This window comes from Rhinoderma darwinii, chromosome 4, assembly GCF_050947455.1.
Source record: "Rhinoderma darwinii isolate aRhiDar2 chromosome 4, aRhiDar2.hap1, whole genome shotgun sequence".
NCBI lineage: Eukaryota > Metazoa > Chordata > Amphibia > Anura > Rhinodermatidae > Rhinoderma > Rhinoderma darwinii.
Window position 1 is genome coordinate 241,804,050 of NC_134690.1, and position 24,958 is coordinate 241,829,007.

Genomic DNA, 24,958 nt, shown 5'->3' on the forward strand with positions numbered 1-24,958 from the left:
CACGCTCTGTTGCTTATGATTGGCCGAACGGAGAAACAATGCGAACACTGAAGTGCACTTAAGTACGAAGGTGAACGACCAGGAATGTGCTGCTATGGCTGAAAGGTCAGAATACCCGATTTACCTGTTCCACCAGAAGAGCTCAGAACTTTGCTCGATGGTTCCTCCACGCACTCTGCTGAGTTTGTGAAATATTTCCGGGTCTACAACAATGCCTTCCATAGTATGTCATTTGGATGTGGAAAACGTGTGCTGGAGCGAGGATACATGCCAACATTTGAGATCCAGGGGCAAGTCTACCAAACGACCGGATCTCATTTGCCACCGAAGACAATCTGGAAGCATCGCTTTTATATCTTCATGTTTTATTCATGGGTGACAGCACTGCAGAAGTAGAGGCCCATCATAGAAACAATCCCCTCACTGAGCCGCACATTGTCCGCATGTTGCAAAGCATGTTGCACCGGCACAATCCATACCAGTAGCAAACAAAGCTTTTAACCACACACACAAACAACAAATGAAATTAGTAAATAATAATACCTACTCCCTTATCGAGGATGCTTAACTACCAAATAACCATGTCGCATTCTAAGGAATTAAAACCATTACCAGAATTCATGTGGTGTCACATATCATATTTACCCACTATGTGTATGCACATTATTACGTAAAAAGCTGATTGTTAAACCACTGCAAAAATATATAATTTATGGTCACTGCAATGCATGCAAATATAGAAACAAAAGATTCCAATTGTTCTAAATTAACTATATCATAATGAAAAATCACATGAAATGAACAAACGTTAGACTAATGCATATCAGGAATGCCCAGACTAGAGTGAATATCCACACAAAAATGTTTAAATAAATTCAATACAATAAACACTAAAGTGCTAGTGCTAATATATAATATGAATTCAGATAATATATGATAATGTGTCAAATATTTTATTATAAAGTCAGGTGCGTATTCATACTGGAGCTAATTATGTCACTACTACGGATAAAGTGCTAGTGCTCGTTAGAAAGAAATACCACGCTATAACCTAGTCATATTTTTTGGACGTTGTTATATTATGATATAACCTTCACACTGCTCAGCAATAAACTCACATATAACCACTACAGCTAAAAGGTCTGTTAAACATTAATACCATGCTATAACCTGACCACAAGTTGTAAAAATAGGAAGCATTTAATATGGATGCTGCATTATATTCTACCTAGGTCTAGCCTATAGAAGAAGGTCAATTAACACATAGTTTAATAGAAATATGAAAAAACTTTATTGCACATGAATACACAGAATAAATCAATAAAATTGGAACCATGCAATGCAAACAAGTGCCCTACAGGTAGGAGCAATATGGGAAGGCAAAATGACATATAATATAAAAACGTCACCCCCGGACGAAGGCATTCCTGCCGAAACGCGCGTCGGGTCTGGTGTCTCTGCAGGCAGCAGGAGCAATCATATATGGGTAAGCTGAGATATGGCCATACACGCTGGCCTCTGTTTGTGTCACTATGTTTACATGCATTAATTCCAGGTAGTTATATAGAAATAGCATCACGTTACTTTAGGTGAACATATTCACTCATTATATTGCCCTGGTTTTTAATACTATATGTCATTTTGCCTTCCGATATTGCTCCTACCTGTAGGGCACTTGTTTGCATTGCATGGTTCCAATTTTATTGATTTATTCTGTGTATTCATGTGCAATAAAGTTTTTTCATATTTCTATTAAACTATGTGTTAATTGACCTTCTTCTATAGGCTAGACCTGTGATATTATAGGTCAATGCACCAAGTTGATTACTTGGTTTCTCATTTAACCAATTGTTCCTGGTTACCAGTTTAACAATTGGTTTGTTCCTGAATGTACAAATAGGCCATTTATTATATTCTACCAATATACATATGGACTTTAGGGTAGTAAAACAGTAAGTATGCTAGTAAAAAAAAACCTGACTATATATTAATGCCATAATGAATATGTAATGCCATTGATTCAATATAGCCCCTTTCTTGAGATCGCTTCTTCATATCGAGCGATTGGTTCTCAACAGTTTGGAGTTCTGTGGCGCATATTCATTTTAGACGTAGAAACTGGCCAACCGGGATGCCTTTTATCATTAAAGGAAGATGTGAAAGCTCAGCTGGTAAAAAGGGAATTAATTGCAGTGCCTTTCCTGAAAACATTCGTCACTATCCTTCCTGCTTCATTGACCCTGATTTTTACCTTAAGGAAATCAACACGTAGCGAGATGATGCAACAATTTAACCTCGAATTGGAAAACACCTTTGTTGCTTGGGAGAAGGAATTTAGCAAAATTAAAGTTTAGAAAATATCAAAGAGATGTAAGTGACCATGAACAGTATTAAGTATTTCGATGGCAATGTAGGAAACCTCATTCCTCTTCAGTTTCCTATTTGCCTCGTGATGGACAATAAATCGCCAGCAGTAGAAGGTTCCTTTAGATCACAATCAGTGAAACCAGAAGCCGATATAATTCCAGGATAGCTCTCAGAAGAACAAACTAAAGAAAGAGAGTAAATCTAAGGTAATTAACTTATCAAATTATGTACTTTTAGATGAACAGCTGAGTATTTTATCTAGGGATTTGAATTTCTCACCTACTAGTCACATTTCTTTTTCACAGCAATAAAGGATGTGCAACTGTTTGCACATAAAAGGATTTAAAAAAAATTACACACAAAAACTGATCCGGTTGGGGTATTTACAACCAGGTAAGAAAGGGAGGCTTTGGCCATATTTGAAATATTATTAACCCCTTCCCCCTGCTTGCATTCTGGGCCCTAATGACCAAGCCATTTTTTACATTTTTCCATTGTCACATTCGAAGAGCTATAACTTTTTTATTTTTGCGTCGACATAGCTGTATAAGGTCTTGTTTTCTGCGGGACAAGTTGTACTTTTTAATAGCACCATTTTGGGGTACATATAATTTATTTATTAACTTTTATTAACTTTTTTGGGGGGTGGATAGAAGAAAACCTGAAATTTCACCACTCTCTTTTTGCGCCCTAAATCTACGGCGTTTACCGTGTGGTATAAATAACAACACAACTTTATTCAACGGGTTGTTGCTATTGCAAAGATACCAAATTTGTATAGATTTTGTATGTTTTACTACTTACACATGTGTTCTTGTGTCTCCATATTTGAAGAGTCATAACTTTTTTATTGTTCCGCCAATGCAGTTGTACGACGGCTTTTTTTTTTGCGGGACAACTTGTAGTTTTTATTGGTACCATTTTGGAGTAGATGCGACTTTTTGATCACTTTTTATCACATTTTTTTAAAGTCAGGATTAACAGAAAACAGCAATTTTTCCATTGTTTTTTATTTTATTTTTTACGGCGTTCACCGTGCGGGTTAAATAATGTAACAGCTTTATAGTTGGGGTCGTTCCGGATGCGGCGATTTCAAATATGTGTAACTTTTTTGCTTTATTGTGTTTTTTTAATAGTAAAGCATTTTGTAAGGGGAAAAAGTGGGTTTTTCTTTTTTTTTTTTATTAACTTTATTCAACTTTTTTTTACTTTTATACTAGTCCCACTAGGGGACTTCACTATGCGATCCTCCGCATTGCAGTGTATTACTGCCTGTCCGTTTAAAACAGACAGGCATCTGCTAGGACATGCCTCCGACAGATCTTATCGCCGGGTGTCAGTGGGAGAGAGAGGGAGCTCCCTCCCTCTCTCCAAAACCACTCAGATGCGGCACACGCTATTCAGCACCGCATCTGAAGGGTTAAACGGGTGAGATCGATACTAATATCGATCTCACCCGGTCGAGCAGGGACGCCCCCAGCTCTCAGGTACCTCTGGCAGCTGAGAGCAGGGAGATTTGACGGCTCCCTGCTCTGTTTACTTTATTCTAATGCAGCGCCGTGGAATGGCGGCGCTGTAGAATAAAGCCCACTAATGACTGCCGTGAAAAGGCTTATCGGCGGTTATTAACGGGTTAAAGGAAAAACAAGTTGATGAGGTGAATACTTATCCCAAACCTCTAGATAAAAAAATACACTACATTTTCTCCATTAAATATATTTGGATATATTTGTTAAACAAGTAACTGAAGATCTAGAAAGATTATCATTTAAGGTTGAAAAACATAATCTACACTGGCAAGAGAGGAAAGAATTGAAGGATGTGAAAGCTGTAAGTGGGGTTATCTTCAAACCAGCGGGTAAAGGGGCAATGTGGTAATTTAGCCAAAGTATAAAGCACAAGCCTTCAAATTATTAAATAACACAAAATGCAATAAAACATTCACTATTATTCACCTATCCTCTTTCCAAAAGGAATACATAGGAACCTGGAGGAAACTTTTCCAAAGGTATTATGCGGAAAATCATATTTGGGGCTTTAGTTATATCAAGTCCCAGGATACAAACCTTCTATTTAATTCCAAAGATTGATATAGATGTCAGTGATTCACCTGAGAGACCTATTGTGGCAGGTACATGGGAATTCTGTGAGGTTGTTTATCAATTTATTGACTTTATTCAATTTATCTAAAACCATAGGTTCTGGAACTTCCATCATTTACACAGAATACCAATGCAGCCTTGAATAGAATAGAGGATATCGTTTAGGACAAGAATACGTGCATTGTCACTGTAGACGTTTAATTATTGTACACGTCTGTCCTTCTTCATACATACATATATGTCATAGCATCACATATAACATTCACTGCTGGTGTGATGTTGGCGGATTCTGTTTGGATTTAGGTGCAAAATCCACACCTAAATCCTGAAAGAATCCCCAGCGTGTGAATATGACCCTAGGATATGTTACATTAATTTTTTTTCTCTATTTTGTCCAAGTCATGTCAGGAAATAAATTAGCAAAGATACTGTATTTTCAACTCATAGTAAGGCCCAGTTCACACTGAGTTTTTTGGTGCTGATTTTGAAGCGGAAAACGCGCTGTAATCATCGCCAAAAAACGACCGAAATAGACCCCCATTGACGTCAATGGGAGACAGATGCGTTTGTTTTCCCGGGCGGCTTTTAGCCACTCGCGGGAAAAGAAAGAGGCATGTCCTTTCTTGCTGCAGTTCGGCCTCTGATTTTTTTCTGCCTGCAAAAAACTCAGTGTGAACTAGGCCTATTTGTCCTCCAAAGGTTAAGCCTGTCAGTTGCTTAGGGATTTGTTTGCATTTCTGTGCCGCATTTTATTCAAAATTGCTGCACCATAGTGCAATTTTTGCATCGAGTACAAAAGTCACAGCAAAAACGGGGCGGTATTGCCGCGATTTTGAAAATTGCGGCACAAAAACACAAACAAATCCCTAAGCAATCCCTAAAAAAATTTAAACTCATGTAAACATGAGTGATTGGGGAGCACTTACTGTAGGAGCCGTGTAGGGATGGTCACAGCACGCTGCAGTTTCTAAGGAATGGCGGAATCGCTGATGCCTGCTCATGATCGTACTGCAAACTGCAGGTACTGTACCCGGTAAAAGTAGAAGGCCCTGACTGCTGGGCAGGATCTCTTTTCTGCTGGGTGGTAGCAGCTGCTTTATTTCCTGTTCCGCGGGCCTCCTGTCTTCATGCTGCTGGTGCAGCAGCCTCATTATCCTTGACTTACAGAGGTGGTGTGGGCGGACCCTTGGGCCCCCTGACTTTGGGGCTCAGTGGCAAGTGCGACCACTGTGACCCCTATAGCTACGCCACTGGCAATCTTTATCATGACAACCTGATAACTTGCTGCAGAGTGATAGCTAATCACTTAAGCAATTGAAAAGCCATTGAAAAAAATCAAGTTAAAGTTTTTTGCCAATGTGTAACTAATGCACTAAAAGTCAAGTTAAAGATCGCTACATCTGTACTATGATGCTACATTTCACATTAGAGTATTCACATGCTGCTTTCCACCAATCCTCATTAGTTATCAGTCCCAATTTAAAGTCCTTTTGTATCTCCCTTAACACTAAGCTGAGGCAAGATGCACGTTGGGTCACAAGAGCACTGGTCTGCAACATACTTTACCGGGTGAGTTGGCTTTAGGTTCATATTTTGTTGTCACTACTTTATCCAGGTTTTGACACATTATTCAAGCATGACATTTTAGTCATTGCGATGGAATTAGCTCCTGATTTTCAGACGTTTTTTAAGCCACTCGCAATTTTTGCTGCGTTTTTCGCTGCGTTTTTACCACCGTTTTTGGAGCTGTTTTCAGTAGAGTCAATGAGAAACGGCTCTAAAAACGTCCCAAGACGTGTCCTGCACTTCTTTTTCGCTGCCATTTTTTTACGCAGCCATTTTTCAAAACAGCCGCGTAAAAAAACGGCCCATCAGAACAGAACGCCGTTTTTCCCATTGCAATCAATGGGCAGATGTTTGGAGGCGTTCTGTTTCCGATTTTTCGGCCGTTTTTTGGCCGTTTACGGGCCGAAAAACAGCCGAAAATAGCCCGTGTGAACATACCCTTAGTATTACTAAGGATCTAGCTAAATAAGCTGCAGACCTGTAATGGATTTGACATTTTCCATGTTGCGCTTCAGCTGTTTAGTGTTCCCTATTAGGGTATGTTCACACGAGGGCGTCCGTAACGGCTGAAATTACGGGCATGTTTCAGCCTGAAAACATCCCCGTAATTTCTGCCGTAACGGCATGTGCAGGCGCTTGAACGCCGCGTCAATTACGGACGTAATTGGCGCTGCTATTCATTGGAGTCAATGAATAACGGTTCCAATTACGGCCAAAGAAGTGACAGGTCACTTCTTTGACGCGGGCGTCTATTTACGCGCCGTCATTTGACAGCGGCGCATAAATTACGCCTCGTGTGAACAGACAAACGTCTGCCCATTGCTTTCAATGGGCAGATGTTTGTCAGCGCTATTGAGGTGCTATTTTCGGACGTAATTCGGGGCAAAAACGCCCGAATTACGTCCGTAAATAGGCCATGTGAACATACCCTTAGATTCATGGGTGAGCCACTACTTTATTGTATGTTTTTATCCTGTTATATTCAATAAAGATGGAAATTGTTTATAGGATATTGAGCTCTGTCAAGTTTTTGCAGGTTGTATTATCAGAGTGATCTCGGTTAATTATTCTATCGATGACGTTGAACTAATAAATGGTTTATATAGAAGAAAAATTGTGAACATATTTTTAATTAAAAAAAACAACTACAAATAAATGTTTTTTAACCCATAAAACATGTACAGTAATTTAAAAAATAAGTAGCCTTTAAGAATTGTAAAATTAAAGTGCACATAATATATTTGGGTTTTATCTTCTCTGTTAGAATGTTTAGAATATATATAGTGCCAAATACCGGAACTATTCATGGTTGGTTGTAATACTTTTAAAAATGAATATTATGAAAGATAAGTAAATATACAATAGTAATTGATAGATTTTAAGTCTATGTGCATACTTGCATTTAGGCTTCTATACATAATGGGAGCCACAATGCTCTGTTGGATCTGTCGTACAACGGATACCACTGGAACCCAATGGATCCCTTTGACTTACAATGGGGGTGCAGGGTGTCCGATGCTTTGCTATTTTGCTGTAAAATATGACTTATAATTTTTTCAATGTTTATTTGTTTGTTTTTATTGCTTGTCATTGGTCAGCAGAGCAGGAATTTCATATATTTAGATTTTTACTACTATATAGAATCTAGTTTGTTGCCCCTGCTGAAATATTTATAGGAAAAGTTCCCTCCAAATGAAGACATTTACATAATAGTACTAGTAATTTACTATTTATATAATTAGCAATTTAGCAATTTTCCTTAAATGTTTTCTGTATGATTTTTGTATGATACAAATAAAAAAGAAGAGCAATCCCTATTATAGTGAATCCCTATTTCAGAAGTTGAAATTTTAATTCTATATATTTGCTTTGTCTAATTTGAATAATTTGAAATGACCTACCAGTGTGTAAAGTCATATTCCAAAAATATATTTTGGTAGATATGTCCCTGTTCCATTTCACATTCTTCTATTATAAAAGACTTTCTTATAAGTTCCCCTATGATGTCTTGACCCAGATTCAGGAAACAAGCTGTACATTCCATTAGGCTTCGATAACTGTAGAAGGTACAGTGGGGCCAACATTGTCTTCACAAAGGTGGAAAATAACTTTTCTCATACTTTGAATATTATAGCGCACTTTTTCCCCGAACTAAAATAACACTGTTGTAAATTTTAAAAAAATGACCTAGTTCTGTTTAATTCTTCCCACAGTTGTTGCTGTTTGCTTTTAATTGCTTACATCAGTTCAAGGATTTATCGTTTTAGATCTTTCTTAAGACAGTCACTGTTCAGCTTCATTTGGCAATTTCTTTGAAAAAGTAGAGATAATATTTTTCAAATATGCATTTTTTTTCCCTCTCTTTAATCTTAACAGTATACAAAATGTTTTCACTTTAAATGTAAAGTAATTAGATCAGCACGGATAACTAGAAAAACATGTCTCTGTTTGACAAAAAAAAAAATAGGAAGTCTGTCTTAAAATTTCAAGTGGGGAACTTTTTTCCATTTGGATATTTATAACATCTTTTGTGGGCCATACCAAATTATCAACTTAAAAATTAGCCTACTATATTTGGTCAAACATTTAATTAACTCACCCCTAATGTGATGGCTGGAACTGCTTCTCTTTGGTGAGGCGTGTGATGTAAGCTGGTATTGATGATGTTACTACTGCATCAGTCAGTCTGAAGCGCAGTCGATTCTTTGCAATTGTAGGTTTTGAAAAGAACTGCTCGCAGCAGTAAGTAGTTCCGACTTAATTACTTAAAGGAGTTTTGCCATCAGGGACAATTATGACATATCCACTGGACCCGCTCTGGGACCCGCACTAACCTCTTGAAAAGGGCCCCCTAAACCCTGTTCTACCTAACTGTGTTCCGGCTGATTTCCGACCATGAAGAAGAAAACAGCTTAGCTCACTGAGCTACGCTGTTTATGTAACTCCCATAGTAGTGAATGGCAGTTACGGAAGCAGCATAGCATGCGAGTTACACTGTTTCCATAACAAACATTCAGTTCTATGGGGCTTACGGAAACAGCGTAGCTCAGTGAGCTTCAGCCACAACACAAAGAAGTAGAGCGGGATTTAGGGGGCCCCGTTCTAGAGATAGATCTGCGGTGGTCTGAGTGAGGAGGTCAGTGAGTACCGTCCCAGGACTGGAGCAGTCCAGCCCCATGACCTGAGTCATCTGACCTCACATCAAGTGACTCAGGTCAGATGACTAGACTGGTCCACTGGCGACATGGCATGCACCGGCCTCACTCAGACTGCCACCATACTTGGCCCCTCCTGTTCCTAAATTTGAGGCTTTAGGGCAGTCGGTGCCAAGCAGGGAATGACACGGCGGTCACATCACTGACGTAAGGTCAGATTACTCAGGTCAGGTGACTGGACAGTCAACTGACCTCATGTCACTGACGTGAGGTCAGGTGACTCAGGTCAGGTGACCAGACTGGTCCACTCTCGGGCCGGCACATACAGACCTCACTCAGACCGCCGCCGGCATACTTGGCTCTGTCCGCACTCCTCCTGCTTCTAAATGTGAGTGAGTAGGGCAGACGGAGCCAAGTAACAAATGACGCGGCGGCAGTGCAGTCTGAGGGAGGTTGGGCCAGACCAAATGATCTCAGACGTTCCCTACCCCTGACTTAGAAGAAACAAATCCACCTTATTTAAATATAGTAATTAATTTAAAAATACAGTTAATCTAATGTAACAATACGGGGTTGGGGGTTAAATATATGGCCTAAGAGGGGGCAATATTAAGGTATTTCTCTTGTGCCATCAAAAGATTGACTGACATGTAGTGCTTCCTCTCTTAAATTCCCATTGGCGAAATCCAATGTACAGTTACAAAGAGCAGTTTCAAACAGCCGACACTTGACAGCAACAGCTGGGATCTGAGATAACCCCAATTCCAGAGGTTTAATCCCTCAAATGCCTCGATCAATAGCAACCACGGCATCTGAGCGTTTAGACAGAGGCATGGGGCTCCCTCTGACCCCTGAACGGCTCCATTGTGACGAAGTCTATGGAGGGATGCGTGACACGCAGGAAAATAGGACATGTCCTATTTTTTCACGGACCCATCACACATTGAAATACATGAGTCCGTGTGATGGCCGTTGTTTTAACTCCCGTCACACGGATGAGATACACGCTCGTCTGAATGAGCCCTTAGTCTTAGGGAATAAGTTCCCGACTATAATATGGCAATCAGAATAAATCCCTGGATCAACAACCCACCTACAGTAATCTAGTGGACACAATTTGTAATTGTATTATTAAGAATGGCATCCAGGCCCCTTTTGAACTCTTTTAGTGAATTCACCAGTAAACTTTCCTCTGGCAGAGAGTTACATAATCTCACTGCTCTTACACTAAAGAATCCCCTTCTATGTAGTGTAATGTAGGTTGGAGTGAGCATTGTAGGGTAATCTTAAAATTATACATATTACTAATCCCAGGGAAAAAAAAATCTTGCACCCCCCTCCCATTCCAGAGATATGGCCCACTGTTGTGTTGGCTCCCTCTATGCTAATTTGCTGTAGTTATCCAACAAGGTGTGAACTACCCTCACGCTTCCTCGCGCTGATTAGTCAGAATCAGAGGCAGGGAAGCTAGCTCCACCCGTTAGATAACTACAGCAAATTAGCATATAGGGAGCCAACACAATAGTGTGCCATATCTCTGGAACAGGGGTCCAGGAAAATAAAACAGTTCAACTTATATGATCTAGTGACACGATCTATTTAAAACATTGACTAGTTGTTAGACATTGCTTTAATTTAGCAAAATTTAGCAGAAGACATTAGATGTGGGAAAATTTAAGTGGTATCTGATTCAAAGCACAAATATTGCAATTTACATAGCCTGCTATATATTCCTGTTCTCGTACTCCATATACTACTTCACTTACTTGTTAAACAGTTTTTACTCCAGAACCTCTCTTCTTTTTGTATTGGGGGGCAAAATGTTGGAACCATAGTCATACACTACATTAACAGCATCTAACAGCTCATCGTGCCCCCCCGCAACGCAATCACGGGGGGGGGGTGATGGTTGCTATGGCTGCCTGGGGGCCTAATGAAGGCCCCCAGGTCCGCCATCTTTGTGCACCTATTAAAGAGGCTCTGTCACCAGATTTTGCAACCCCTATCTGCTATTGCAGCAGATAGGTGCTGCAATGTAGATTAGAGTAACGTTTTTATTTTTAAAAAACGAGCATTTTTGGCCAAGTTATGACCATTTTCGTATTTATGCAAATGAGGCTTGCAAAAGTACAACTGGGAGTGTTGAAAAGTAAAAGTACAACTGGGCGTGTATTATGTGCGTACATCGGGGCGTGTTTACTACTTTTACTAGCTGGGCGTTCTGATGAGAAGTATCATCCACTTCTCTTCAGAACGCCCAGCTTCTGTCAGTGCAGACACAGCCGTGTTCTCGAGAGATCACGCTGTGTCGTCACTCACAGGTCCTGCATCGTGTCAGACGAGCGAGGACACATCGGCACCAGAGGCTACAGATGATTCTGATTCTGCAGCAGCATCAGCGTTTGCAGGTAAGTCGATGTAGCTACTTACCTGCAAATGCTGATGCTGCTGCAGAATCAACTGTAGCCTCTGGTGCCGACACGATGCAGGACCTGTGAGTGACGTCACAGATCTGCACTGCCAGAAGCTGGGCGTTCTGAAGAGAAGTGGATGATACTTCTCATCAGAACGCCCAGCTAGTAAAAGTAGTAAACACGCCCCGATGTACACACATAATACACGCCCAGTTGTACTTTTACTTTTCAACACGCCCAGTTGTACTTTTGCAAGCCTCATTTGCATAAATACGAAAATGGTCATAACTTGGCCAAAAATGCTCGTTTTTTAAAAATAAAAACGTTACTGTAATCTACATTGCAGCGCCTATCTGCTGCAATAGCAGATAGGGGTTGCAAAATCTGGTGACAGAGCCTCTTTAAGCCCTGCCTTCGGCAGGGCTTAATAGTTGCCTGTCAGAATCACGATATGCTGCAATACATTAGTATTGCAGTATATCGTGCAAGCGATCTAACGATCACTGGTTGAAGTCCCCTAGGGGGACTAATAAAAATAGTAAAAATGAGATAAATAAAGTAGTTTTTTTGTGTAAAAAATAAATAAATATTAAAAGTTTAAAAAAAAAACCTTTTCCCATTTTCCCCCTAGAGCATAGTAAAAAAATAAATAAATAAACATAATTGGTACCGCCGCGTCCGTAAAAGTCTGAACTATTACAATATATCATTATTTAACCTGCACGGTGAACGCCGTAAAGAAAAAAAAATTGTAAACGCCAGAATCTCTATTTTTTGGTCACCTCATCTCCCACAAAAAAATTAATAAAAAGTGATCAAAACGTCGCATGTACCCCAAAATGCTATTATTAAAAACTACAGCTTATCCCGCAAAACATAAGCCGTCATACCACTTAATCGACAGAAAAATAAAAAAGTTATGGCTCTCGGAATTTAGTGACACAAAATAAATTTTCTTTTTTACCCTTAGGTTTTTACTTGTAAAAGTAGTAAAATATAGAAAAAACTATATATATTTGGTATCCGCGTAATAGTATTGACCCACAGAATAAAATTAACATGTTGTTTTAATTGCACACTGAATTCCGTAAAAACAGCGCGCAAAAAAACCATAGAGGAATCGCTGTTTTTTTCATTTTCTACCCCACAAATAATTTTTTTACAGTTTCCTAGTACATTATATAGCAAAATAAATAGTACTACAAAAAACTACAACTTGTCCCGCAAAAATCAAGCCCTCATAGTACTATATCCACGGAAAAATAAAGACGTTATGGAAGGTGGGGAGGAAAAAAACTAAATGAAAATCTGAAAAAGGGCTGCGGCGGGAAGGGGTTAAAATAACCAACACAGATGATAATAATACTACAGAGGGATTTGGGAAAGATGGAGGTTTTGGCAGAAAAATGACAAATTAAGTTTAATGTGGATAAATGTAAGGTTATATACTTGGGCCAAGGAAAGAAATTTTACTATTATGCATTAAATGGTAAAACACTGGGTAAAACTGCTACTGAAAAAGACTTTGGCATTATGGTGGACATTAAATTTACTTTTAGCAACCAGTGCCAGGCAGCTGCTGTCAATGTAAATAAAATCAAAGGATGCATTAAAATAAGCATAGATGCTCATGACAAGAACATCGTTTTGCCTCTATACAAATCACTAGTCGGATAACACATGGAATATTGTGTACAATTTTGGTCACCTGTGTATAGGAAGGACATAAATAAGTTAGAACGGGTGCAAAGAAGGGCGACAAGTTAATTAAAGTAATGGCTGGTTTGCAGTACCAAGAAAAGTCATCAAAATTTAGGCTATTTAATTAAGAAAAATATGGTTTAGAGATGATCTAATTACAATGTACAAATATATAATTGGATAACACAGAGAACTTTCAAATCAATTTTTTATACCCAGGCCTGGAACAATGACAAGGGGGCATCCTCTACATCTAGAGGAAAAACTGTCATCATAGACGGTGATTCTTTACTGCCAGAGCAGTGAGACTATGGAACTCTCTGCTTACAGGATGTTGTGATGGTTGATTCTTTGAACAAGTTCATGAAGGCCTTGATGCCTTTCAAGAAAAATATAATATCACAAGTTAAGTTTTTTCCCTAATGAGGTAATTGGCATCAGCCTCATGGGATTTTTTACCTTCTTCTGGATCAACACATTAGGATTATAGTTTGGACTTTAGTCTTTTTTCAACCTTATCAACTATGTAACTATATATATATATATATATATATATATATATATATATATATAGAGATATATATAGAGATATATTATATATATCTAAATATATGTAGATATATATACATATATATATATATATATATATATATATATATATATATATATATATATATATATATGTATATATATATATATAAAAAAAATGACCATAGAATGAAGTAACGGCACCAGGACTTCAGAGAAGTTGAAATAGGTTGAATTTATTCACCTCAAATGCCAATGCTCTGGTCTGGTATTCTGCTCCTAGGGAGAGCCCCATATTTGGACAGGGAAATCAGGGGCTTCTCCTGGAGTGGCTTCCCTTGCCAGAGCATTGCCGATGCTCTGGCCATGTATTCTGCTCCTGGAGGAGCTCCTGGCGTCACTATTTATATATGGACATTGACGTCAGGGGCTCCTCCAGGAGTGGAATCAGTGGCCAGAGAGTTGCAGATGCTCTGACTGGGTATTCCACTCCTAGAGGGAGCCCCCGACGTCCTTGTCCATATATGGATAGTGACATCAGGGGCTCCTCCTGGATAGGAATCACCGGCCAGGGCATTGCTGATGCTTTGGCTGGGGATTTCACTCCTAGAGGTAGCCCCTGACGTCACAGTCCATATATATATATTGACAGTAACGTCGGGGGCTCATCCAGGGGGGAAATCCCCGGCCAGAGCGTCGGCGACATTCTGACTGGGGAATCCTCTCCTAGAGGGAGCCCCAATGGCGCTATCTACAGGGAGGTGTAGCGCTATCTACAGGGGTGTGTATTGACTATCTACAAGGGTGTGTGTATGGCACTATATACAAGGAGTGTGCGTGGCACTATCTACAGAGGGTTTGTGTGGCACTATCTACTTTCTACATGGGGCTATGTGGCACTATTTACAGGGGGCTGTATGGCAAAATCTACAGAGGGCACTGTGGCAATATCTACAGAGGGCACTGTGGCATTATCTACAGAAGGCACTGTGGCACCATCTACAGGGAACTGTGTAGCTCTATCTACACGGGTGCTGTGTGGCTCTATCTACATGCGGGGTTTGGCACTATCTACAGAGGGCACTGTGGCATTATATACAGGGGGCACTGTGGCACTATCTACAGAGGGCACTGTGGCTCCATCTACAGAGGGTCTGTGTGACTATCTACTGGGGCGGCACTATCTACAGAGGGCACTGTGGCATTGTCTACAGAGGGCACTGTGGCGTTATCTACAGATGGCAGTGTGGCACCTTCTACAGGGGCGCTGTTTGGCTCTACAGTGGGCTTAGTGGCTCTATCTACATGAGGTGTCACAATCTACAGAGGGCACAGTGAGATTATCTGCAGAGGGCAAAATGGCACTAAATAAAACAGGATGTGTGGAGTTATCTACAGAGGGCACTGTGGCATTATCTAAAGAGGGCACTGTGGCATTATATACAGAGGGCGCTGTGGCACTATCTTAAATGGGTGCGTGTGGCATTATCTACAGAGGGCACTGTGGCACTATCTACGGAGGCCACTGTGGCATTAGCTACGGAGGCCACTGTGGCACTTATCTACAGAGGGCGCTGAGGCATTATCTACTTTAACACCCACAGCCGTGGACCGCCGGCATTCCTTTTCCTGGCAGTCCCATAGTCCTGACTCGTTAGTGTCCAAGCCATTTGGTGTTTTTTCATTTTTGTTTTTCACTCCCCGCCGTCTATGAGCCGTAACTTTTTTATTTTTCCGTCAATTGAGTGGTGAAAAGGCCTGTTTTGGGCAGGTGGAGTTGTAGTTTCTATTGGCACCATTTAAAGTACAATGTAATGGAATGGAAAGCTGAAAAAAAATCTAGGTGGGGTGGAATTGGAAAAAACTGTGATTCCTCCATTTTCTTTTGGGTTATTTTTTACGTCTTTCACTGTGCAGTAAAAACAACAAATTTACTTTATTCTGCTGGTCAATACGACTGTGGTGATACCAGATTTATATAGGTTTTTTATGTTTTACTCCTTTTACAAAGAAAAAACTATTTGTTTGGAAAAAAATATATATTTTCCATATTCTTATTTCGTCGATTGAGCGGTGTGAGGGCTTATTTTTTGCGACACGAGTTGTGGTTTTTATTGGTACAATTTTTTGGTTCATACGACTTTTTTATGACTTTTTATTTAAAAACTTTCACTGGTAAGTTGACCACAGGCATGATCGTTGTTCCTGGTGGTTAGTGACGGGTGTCAGCTGTAATACACAGCTGACACCCGCAGCGAATGGAGTTATTGTGTTAGCATGCTCAATACTTCTTCCCCTGCACCTTGACGTGCTCTTACGTCCAGGTGCATTAAGGGATTAAAGTGCAGCGTGCACCCGTAAAAATTATCCCCAACCTATCCCTGGGCACACTGGCCCTTAAAAGGAATCCTGCCCCTTTCCCCAGTGCTGTGCATGTTGTGACTTCCCGGTGTTTGTCCTGCAGAGTTTCCCTAGCTGTATCCTGTATCTAATACCTTTGTCCAGTGTCCTAGTCAAGTCCAGTGTCCGAGACAACTTCTGTGTTCAATTCAAGTGTCTGAGACGACTTCACCATCTGTGTCCGGTGGCCTTGCCAAGTCCATTGTCCGCAAGTCAAGTGTCCAAAACGACTGCACCATCTGTGACCAGTATCCTTGCCAAGTCCATTGTCCGTGACAACTTCTGTGTTCGTCCAGTGTCTGAGACGACTTCTGTGTTCAAGTCCAGTGTCTGTGCCAAGTTCAGTGTCTGTGATGACTACAGTTCCCATGTCCTGTATCTAAGACAAGTCCAGTTATCCAGCACAAGTCAACTTCCGATAGTCTGGCACAAGCCAGCTCCCGATAGTCCAGCACCAGCTTGCTTCTGATTATCCGGCACAAGCCAGCAATCCAGATACACTCGTCCTAGTGACTGTCATTGAGATTTTGTTTGACCAGCTGCTACTCCACTACGGCAGAGTGGCTCAGTGGGTCCACATACCCCACAACTGTGACATCTATAGATGTCACTGTGGCATTATCTACAGAGGGCACTGTGGCACCATCTACTGGGGGCTCTGTGGCTCTATCTACAGGGGGCTGTGAGCATATCTACAGATGGCACTGTGGCATTATCTACAGAGGGTACTGTGACTATCTAAAAAGGGGGTGTGTGGCATTGTCTACAGAGGGCACTGTGATATCTACAAGGGGCTGTGTGGCTCTATCTACAGGGGGCTGTGTGGCTCTATCTACAGGGGGTATGCCACTGTCTACAGAGGGCTCTGTTGCATTATTGACAGAGGGCACTGTGGCATTATCTACAGAGGGCACTGTGGCACTATCTAAAGAGGGCACTGACACTTTCTATAGGGTGGCTTTGTGCCATTATCTACAGAGGGCACTGTGGCAATATCTACAGGGAGCATTGTGTGATACTATCTACTGGGGGCAGTGTGGAGCACCATCTACAAGGGGCATTGAGGTTTTTATGCTGCCAGTAGTCGTCAGCACATATCACCTAGCCTATGTCACGTAGGGTACGTGGACCCACTGGGCCGTATTGCCTTGGCGGTATGGCAGCTGGCCAACAGGGCGCAGGTCAAAGTTTATAGTTTGTATAGGGAACCTGTGGCAGCTCGGACAGTAGAAAAGAGAGCTCGGCTAGGACTAGGCAGCAGGTAGACTAGGTAGACGTCAGGTGTGGAGTAGCAGGACAGGCGTAGATATAGCACAGCATGACTACAGCACAGCACGGCACTTGACCAGGATAGCACGGGATACAGGATACAGGAACAGGGAACACTGGAACTGGAAAACACTAGGAGACCATTTGCTTAGACAAACTAGGACATGACAAACAATGCTCAGGCAAGGATCAGAAGGGCAGAGGCTTTCTTATAGTCCAGGAATCATGTGAGTTGATGATGATGATTGTTTTAAGAGCGGGCACGAGCATGCGCGCGCACCCTATGGGACACAGCGGACCAGAGCGGAAATGAGTGCTGGTGTCTCCTAGGAAGGAGATGGGGACCAGCGCTTACAGATCCATGGCTGCGGGCATCGGGAGGTAAGTAAACCGGACGGCCCGCGGCCATGGACGCTACAGCCTAGTTATAAAATGAGACATCACCTGTCTGTAAACAACCACATAACCAAAGAGAGATACCGGCCGCCAGAGTAGTTGTCAGCCAAACTAGTGCAGAAATTTCTGTTCGTTTATTTGTATGCAGAAATTCTGGGAAGAAAGCCACGCCCCGTTAGCCACACCCATCAGATAAGCCACATCCCCATAAGACACACCCACCAAAGAAGCTACACCCTAAGTGTACCTGAAAAAAAAAATCAAATGCTGGCATGTATATATACATTAGTGCATTGAAATGAACTTACAGTTTGGTTCCAGTAGTGAATGTTTAAATATGTAAGCTTTGTGCAGTAAATGTTTAAGGCATTGATAATCACTAAAATGTCTTGGGATTTATTAACAGCTAATGTTACTAGTTCGGCATTAGGTAACAACCATCTGCAGGCAATTAGTACTCGTTCAATATACCGCCTCAAGAGAAATTAGTTCAGATCTAAGCCTGAATCAACAAATGGATGTCAACCTTTTTGGGCAACTGTTCTGGTAAACATGAAGCTTGGGTTATATGTGCAATGTGAAGAAGAAGAATTAAAGAGTTTATGAATGCCCATATGCAGTAAAAAAAAAACATTACAATTATTTTTTATTTTTTTAAATGCTTGGTATCATTGAAATAATATAACAGTCATAAAATCAAGAATATAGCAGTCTCTAGGCTATAATAGATAAATGTAATGTCAAAGCTAAAAATAGATATTGTACTACCGGTTCCAATTCTATAAGTATAGTCAAATTGTATGCTTGGGTCATTTTATTAATTCTATTCTATGACAAATTTCCTACAGTATTTATAATACTGACTATCATTCTTCCTGACATAACAATTATTTATATATATATATATATGTATATATATATATATATATATACATATATATATATATATACATATATATATACATATATATATATATATATATCAGTTTATTTGAAACATATATTGAATACTAGGTTGATTTTATCATAGATATAAAGCAAACCTGTGAAATTTAGGGCTATTCACATGGCAGAGATGTGTAAATGGAGCAAGTAGAGAGGCATACAGTGTCCCTACGGTTCCAGCCAAAGAGGCTATGGGGGAAATTCATAAACTTTTCTACAACACTTTTCTGGCGTAGAAAAGTTGTGAAGGGCCTTTATATGCCACCGTCAAAACTTTTGTGAAAGGAGGGAGTGACTTCAAAAGAGGGGGCGAAGCCACAAAGGGACAACAAACATGATCATTTACACCAGAATGCAGGTGTAAATTATAGTGGAAATCTACGCCAGCACCTAGCTGGTAGATTTCACTCTGTGGGGTGTAGCAATGTAAAGGTCAGTGCATGGCCCCGTACATTGCCCGCCCATCGGACTACCCCACCAAACCCCCTCTCTTTCTTCAGAAAATGTAATTTTAAAAAAATGATTCTGACCTCTCCTCTTCTACTCCTTCAGCAAGCAGAGGCTCATACAAGGTCCTGACACTGATCAGCCTCAGTATGTTCTATGAGACGCAGCACTGATGAGGTTGAGTGCTGCATTGCATATAAGGTCCTGACACTGCCGGTCGTCAGGACCGTGTATGAGCCGCTGCATCCTGAGGGACCCTGAAGGGACATAGAGGAAGGAATTGGAGCAGTAATGTAAGTATACATTTTATTTATGTCCGATGATGGGGTCAATGAATGGCACAAGCTAGCGGGAAGATGCAACAGATTTATTAAGAGGTGTACATCTATTGTATCTTACTCCAGCGGAGCAGATTTCTAACCCTGGTGTATGAAAGGCTAGTCTTTGTAAATGTGCCCCTATGTGTGCCACTGTATGGTGTCTCTGTACTGCACCATAGTACTGAGATCTTCTCCACTAGATACAATAGTTCTCCGTAATTTGCTATTCGATGGAGAATACAATAACTTATCAACAATCATAAATTCATAAGAAAAAACATCTGTATGCGTCCATATGAAATCAGAAAGGTACAAATTGGCCCACACAACGCTATTAATGTGCTGTATTACGGCTCTGTGCAATTACTCATGTGTGAAGTATTTATTTTAGTTCTTTAGAATTGCTAGATTTAGGGATTTATCGATTCTCATATAGAGGTCATACAATACTCCTTCCTGCATTTGAATATTCTACCATATCTTTCTGCAGTTGCATGTGTACTAAACACTATATATATATCTTTCTCTTTTAGGAAAGAGACCTTATTTTAACATTTAATGTATCAATGCATCGTTCCTGGTGGATGGAAAATGGACCAGGATGCATGGTAACCTCAGTAACTCCTGCTCCAGATTGGGCGCCAGAAGATCATCGCTACATTACTATATCAGAGTGCATACTAGAATACCAGTATATAGAAGTAGCACACAGCTCTCTACAGATCTTTTTTGCAGTAAGTACAGTTCTTCATTTTATGATATATGCAGGTTTATTAATATTCTTTCACAGAAGAAATAATAATATATTCTAAAAGTTTAAAGAGGCTCTGTCACCAGATTTTGCAACCCCTATCTGCTATTGCAGCAGATCGGCGCTGCAATGTAGATTACAGTAACGTTTTTATTTTTAAAAAACGAGCATTTTTTGGCCAAGTTATGACCATTTTTGTATTTATGCAAATGAGGCTTGCTAAAGTCCAACTGGGCGTGTTTACAGTAAAAGTCCAACTGGGCGTGTATTATGTGCGTACATCGGGGCGTGTTTACTACTTTTACTAGCTGGGCGTTCTGATGAGAAGTATCATTCACTTCTCTTCAGAACGCCCAGCTTCTGGCAGTGCAGACACAGCGTGTTCTCGAGAGATCAATCTGTGTCGTCACTCACTTCCTGCCCCAGGTCCTGCATCGTGTCGGACGAGCGAGGACACATCGGCACCAGAGGCTACAGTTGATTCTGCAGCAGCATCAGCGTTTGCAGGTAAGTCGATGTAGCTACTTACCTGCAAACGCTGATGCTGCTGTAGAATCAACTGTAGCCTCTGGTGCCGATGTGGCCGACACGATGCAGGACCTAGGGCAGGAAGTGAGTGACGTCACAGCGTGATCTCTTGAGAACACGCTGTGTGTCTGCACTGCCAGAAGCTGGGTGTTAACAAACAGAAGTGGATGATGCTGATTCGTCAGCATCATACACTCCCATTCCTAACGCCCAGCTAGTAAAAGAAGTAAAAACGCCCCGATGTACACACATAATACACGCCCAGTTGGACTTTTACTGTAAACACGCCCAGTTGTACTTTTGCAAGCCTCATTTGCATAAATACAAAAATGGTCATAACTTGGCCAAAAATGCTCATTTTTTAAAAATAAAAACGTTACTCTGCAATAGCAGATAGGGGTTGCAAAATCTGGTGACAGAGCCGCTTTAAGTATATTTGGTGAAAGTGCGTTAATCTGCTCTATGATCTGTAGACATTGTAGCTTCACTACAACCTTGCCAGGACCTTTTAGATAGTGATGTCATAGTTTTGCAGTTCGTTGATTCCGGGTGTGACAATCAGAAGCAATTCACACCATGGCTAAAAGACAGAGAGGAGGTGGGCGGAGGTAGAGATAGAAAGGTCCAGCCCAGAAGCCTAGGGGATCAAGCAGTCCTTCCATCAATATCTTCATATTTAACAAACACTTTCTGCCTCAGAATTAGGAGGCAGGAGAAGTCAGTAAAGCAAACAGCTGAACTTTAGATTCAAAAGCCCTGGGAAGTTTTCATTCTTTGTGAGGTATGCATTATTGCAGAATGACAAAGAAGTAATGTTCTTACACAAAACATTCTATTATAAATTGTCTTTGTAGAACATAGTATGATAATGATAGTGAAAATTGTTACAACTCTTAGGTAAGACACCCTGAGAGAAATTTGTAAACCTTTCTATGCCACTTTTCTCGCATAGAAAAGCTGCAAAAGGCCCAAAAGTTGGAATAAAAAATTCCCTCACCAATTTTAGTGAAAGGAGCGTCGCTTAACAAAAGGGGTGTGGTCACGATGGCCCGTCAATTTAAAGATAATTTAAGCCAGAAAACTGCCGTTAATTACAGTGGAAATTTACGCCAGCTAGGAGGATTTAACTCTGTGGGGCATAGTAAGGTAGAGGCCAGCGCCGGTTCCCATACATTACCCCTCCCATCTCCATCGAACAATAAAAATGGGTGTTGAGTGCTACATCGCATCGAAGGCCCTGGTACTGCTCGATGTCAAGACATTTTATGAGCAAAAAAACAAAAACCTTTTTGCATTTTTCACTAAAATAATGTAAACAATGAAAAAACTTGTATTTCCGCATCCACTATGATCTGAACTATTACAATATAACATTAATTATCCCACAAGTTGAACGCCATGTAAAAAAACAAACAATTGCTATTTTTTGGTCACTTTTTCTCCCAAAAAATGGAATAACAGTGACAAAAAAATGTAGCAATAGGTATTTTTTTAAACAAATTGTTTTCATTTTGTGAAAGAAGTAAAATGTTTTAAAAAAATATATAAATTTGGTATTGTCATAATTAACATGTAATTTTTACCGCATGGTCAACTGAATGAAAACAAATTCCCCAAAACAATGGAGCAATTGTTTTTTTTTTTTTTCATTTCACCTAACAAATTAATTTCTAAAACTTTCTCAGTAAATTATATGGTACATAAAATGGTGCTATTAAAAACTAAAATGCTTCCCCAAAAATAAACAAAAAAACCCTCATATGGCTATGGCGACGGAAATATTAAAATATTATGGCTCTTGGACGACGAGGAGTAAAAAATTAAAATGAAAAAAACATAAAATGGCTCTGTGGGAAGAAGTTAAGTGACCTTATAGCAAAAATATAGCAAGAGAAACAGACAAGTCTGACAAAAAGAATTGACCAGTGACAGCGTAATAATATAACATCACCTTCGTTCCATGAGATTTTTTTTTTTAAATGTAAGATAGAGATGAATTTATCATGACATTGATGTACTTATTAAGACAATAAGACTGTAAAATTTGATTTCCTATTTTAATTTCTTGAAAGTAAACATTTTGTCAGAGAAAGGAGCGTAGCCCAGCAGAAAGGGAATTTTGCCTAAAATATGGCACCGTGCTCCAAAATGTGGTATAAGGAAGAGAAAAGTGTCTAGCATGTCTAGCTAGATTTTTCAAATATATCATACAGCATGCAACATTTTGATAAATTTTGTGCATTTTGTGACTGCCCTGTCTGTTTACACCGTCTGAATCTTAGACAGTTTTAATAAATCTGCCCCAGTGTATGCAGAATGTATTCCCTTGATTGTGTCTAAAATCCAGGCATCCGAACTACCTATAGCGGTGTGCCCTAGTATATAAAGAGTTTACAAGCCAGGTCTCTGCATAGGACATTTACTCTATTCTAGAGCATGGGCCACTGTTTTAATATGGACTATTTTATTTCTTCTTTAGAAATATTGACTCGATAATGTAATGTACTGTATGTTTTTATTGATCGATTAATTTACCTAATATTTTGGGAAAAAAACAATTTGTAAATTAATAACTTCTCGCAAGAGTCTCATGTTGGATCTTTTACAAAGCAATAGGACGTTGTAAAACTGTGTTAAGCGCACAAAACACATTTCTGCTCAGATAATGTAGTACTTCATTAATCTGATAATTACAATGTAAAGCCATCATAATGATCATTCACCAGCTTGATAATGACCATGCCAACACTGCATAACCCCAGTCCTTGTTTTTGGCTTGTTCATGTAACTCTGCTACGGTCATTATGTTGTTAGCGCGGGCCTTTAGCTGCGAGTTTAATTAGCAAAGAAAATACCTAGTCAAAGGCTTTATTACCACCATCAATGGGCTTTCCAGTTTTCTAGTTCAGGGATTATTTTACAGCTACATCCCAGTGCATGTGGCAAGAGGTGCTAAGTAGTCACTTTCCACAGTAATAAACAAGAACATTTTAACTTAGTCATTTGGACTTCTCTCAGATCCAGTTTCTTTCCCTTTTGCCTCATTGTGAACTTTCTGCTTTTCAAACAATTGTTTCCTGCACAATAAAAGAAAAATATTAGGAAATGAAAGCATAGAGAGTGGATTTGGTATTTTCAATGTGTGATTATTGGCATAATTCTTTTTGCATTACCTTATAAAACAACTCATTTAACTAAGTAGTCGTTAAGAAGTGTTATTTATTATATTTATTTTTTTTGCAAACCAAGTTGTTGTTTTTCTGGATTATTTTTTGGTGATCAATGCAGGTTTCTTTTCTTTACGTTTTTATATGTATCATTTTTTTAAGCATTTTAGGCTTTTTGTAAACATTTTAATTTTTTTCCTTTTTATCTATTTTTTTATGGTAATAACTGTGGTACACTAAAATATTTTTTAATGTGATTGCCATTGTCTACAGTAGATTTAGATATATTACATGTCTATTTTAGGGTAATGGCGTTGCAAACATGATTGGTGGGGGGAGCGTTTTTTTGGGGGGCGGTATTTTATGTATAATTTTTTATTACATTTTTTTAACTTTTATTTTTTATTATTATGGCTTGTCTCTCACAGGTCAGGAAAGACCTTTGGGGGACTTTTTATTTAATTTTATACTATACTTTTTCACTGCAGCTGGGGCTGCATAGCAGTGTAAATCAGCCCTGTTTTAGTGACTATTGTCACTGTTAGGACTGTGTTGTGTCTAGTTACACCCGGTAGCAGCCTCCTATTATGGTCTTTCCGGCGATCATGTGACCAGTCACATGACCACCAGGACCAATAGAAGCAGCAGCACAGGCACTGCCTCCATTTTATACACAGCGCTTTGTGTACATGATTATAGACTAAATAAAAGCGATGAAACTGACTCGCATCAAGCCTAAAACCGTGCCATATATTGAAACTGTGGTGATGTTTCGTTGGTTGGATTTACCCCTTTTAGTTGTGTCTCTCGTGTGTGTGTGTGTGTGTGTGTGTGTGTGCGCGTGTGCGCGTGCGTGTGCGTGTGTGTGCCTGTGACTAAGCAGATGGCAGTAGAGAACAGAC

At 40.0% G+C, this 24,958-nt stretch overlaps 1 protein-coding gene across 1 annotated transcript in view; it reads left to right on the forward strand.

Annotated features, from left to right (window-relative positions):
- The window catches only part of NKAIN2 (sodium/potassium transporting ATPase interacting 2), an 881,770-nt gene that overhangs the window by 629,473 nt on the left and 227,339 nt on the right, over nt 1–24,958 (forward strand). The window contains exon 4 of the mRNA XM_075862314.1: nt 20,144–20,344. Within this exon, the coding sequence (XP_075718429.1) occupies nt 20,144–20,344 (201 nt within the window). The remainder of the gene's footprint in view (nt 1–20,143; nt 20,345–24,958) is intronic.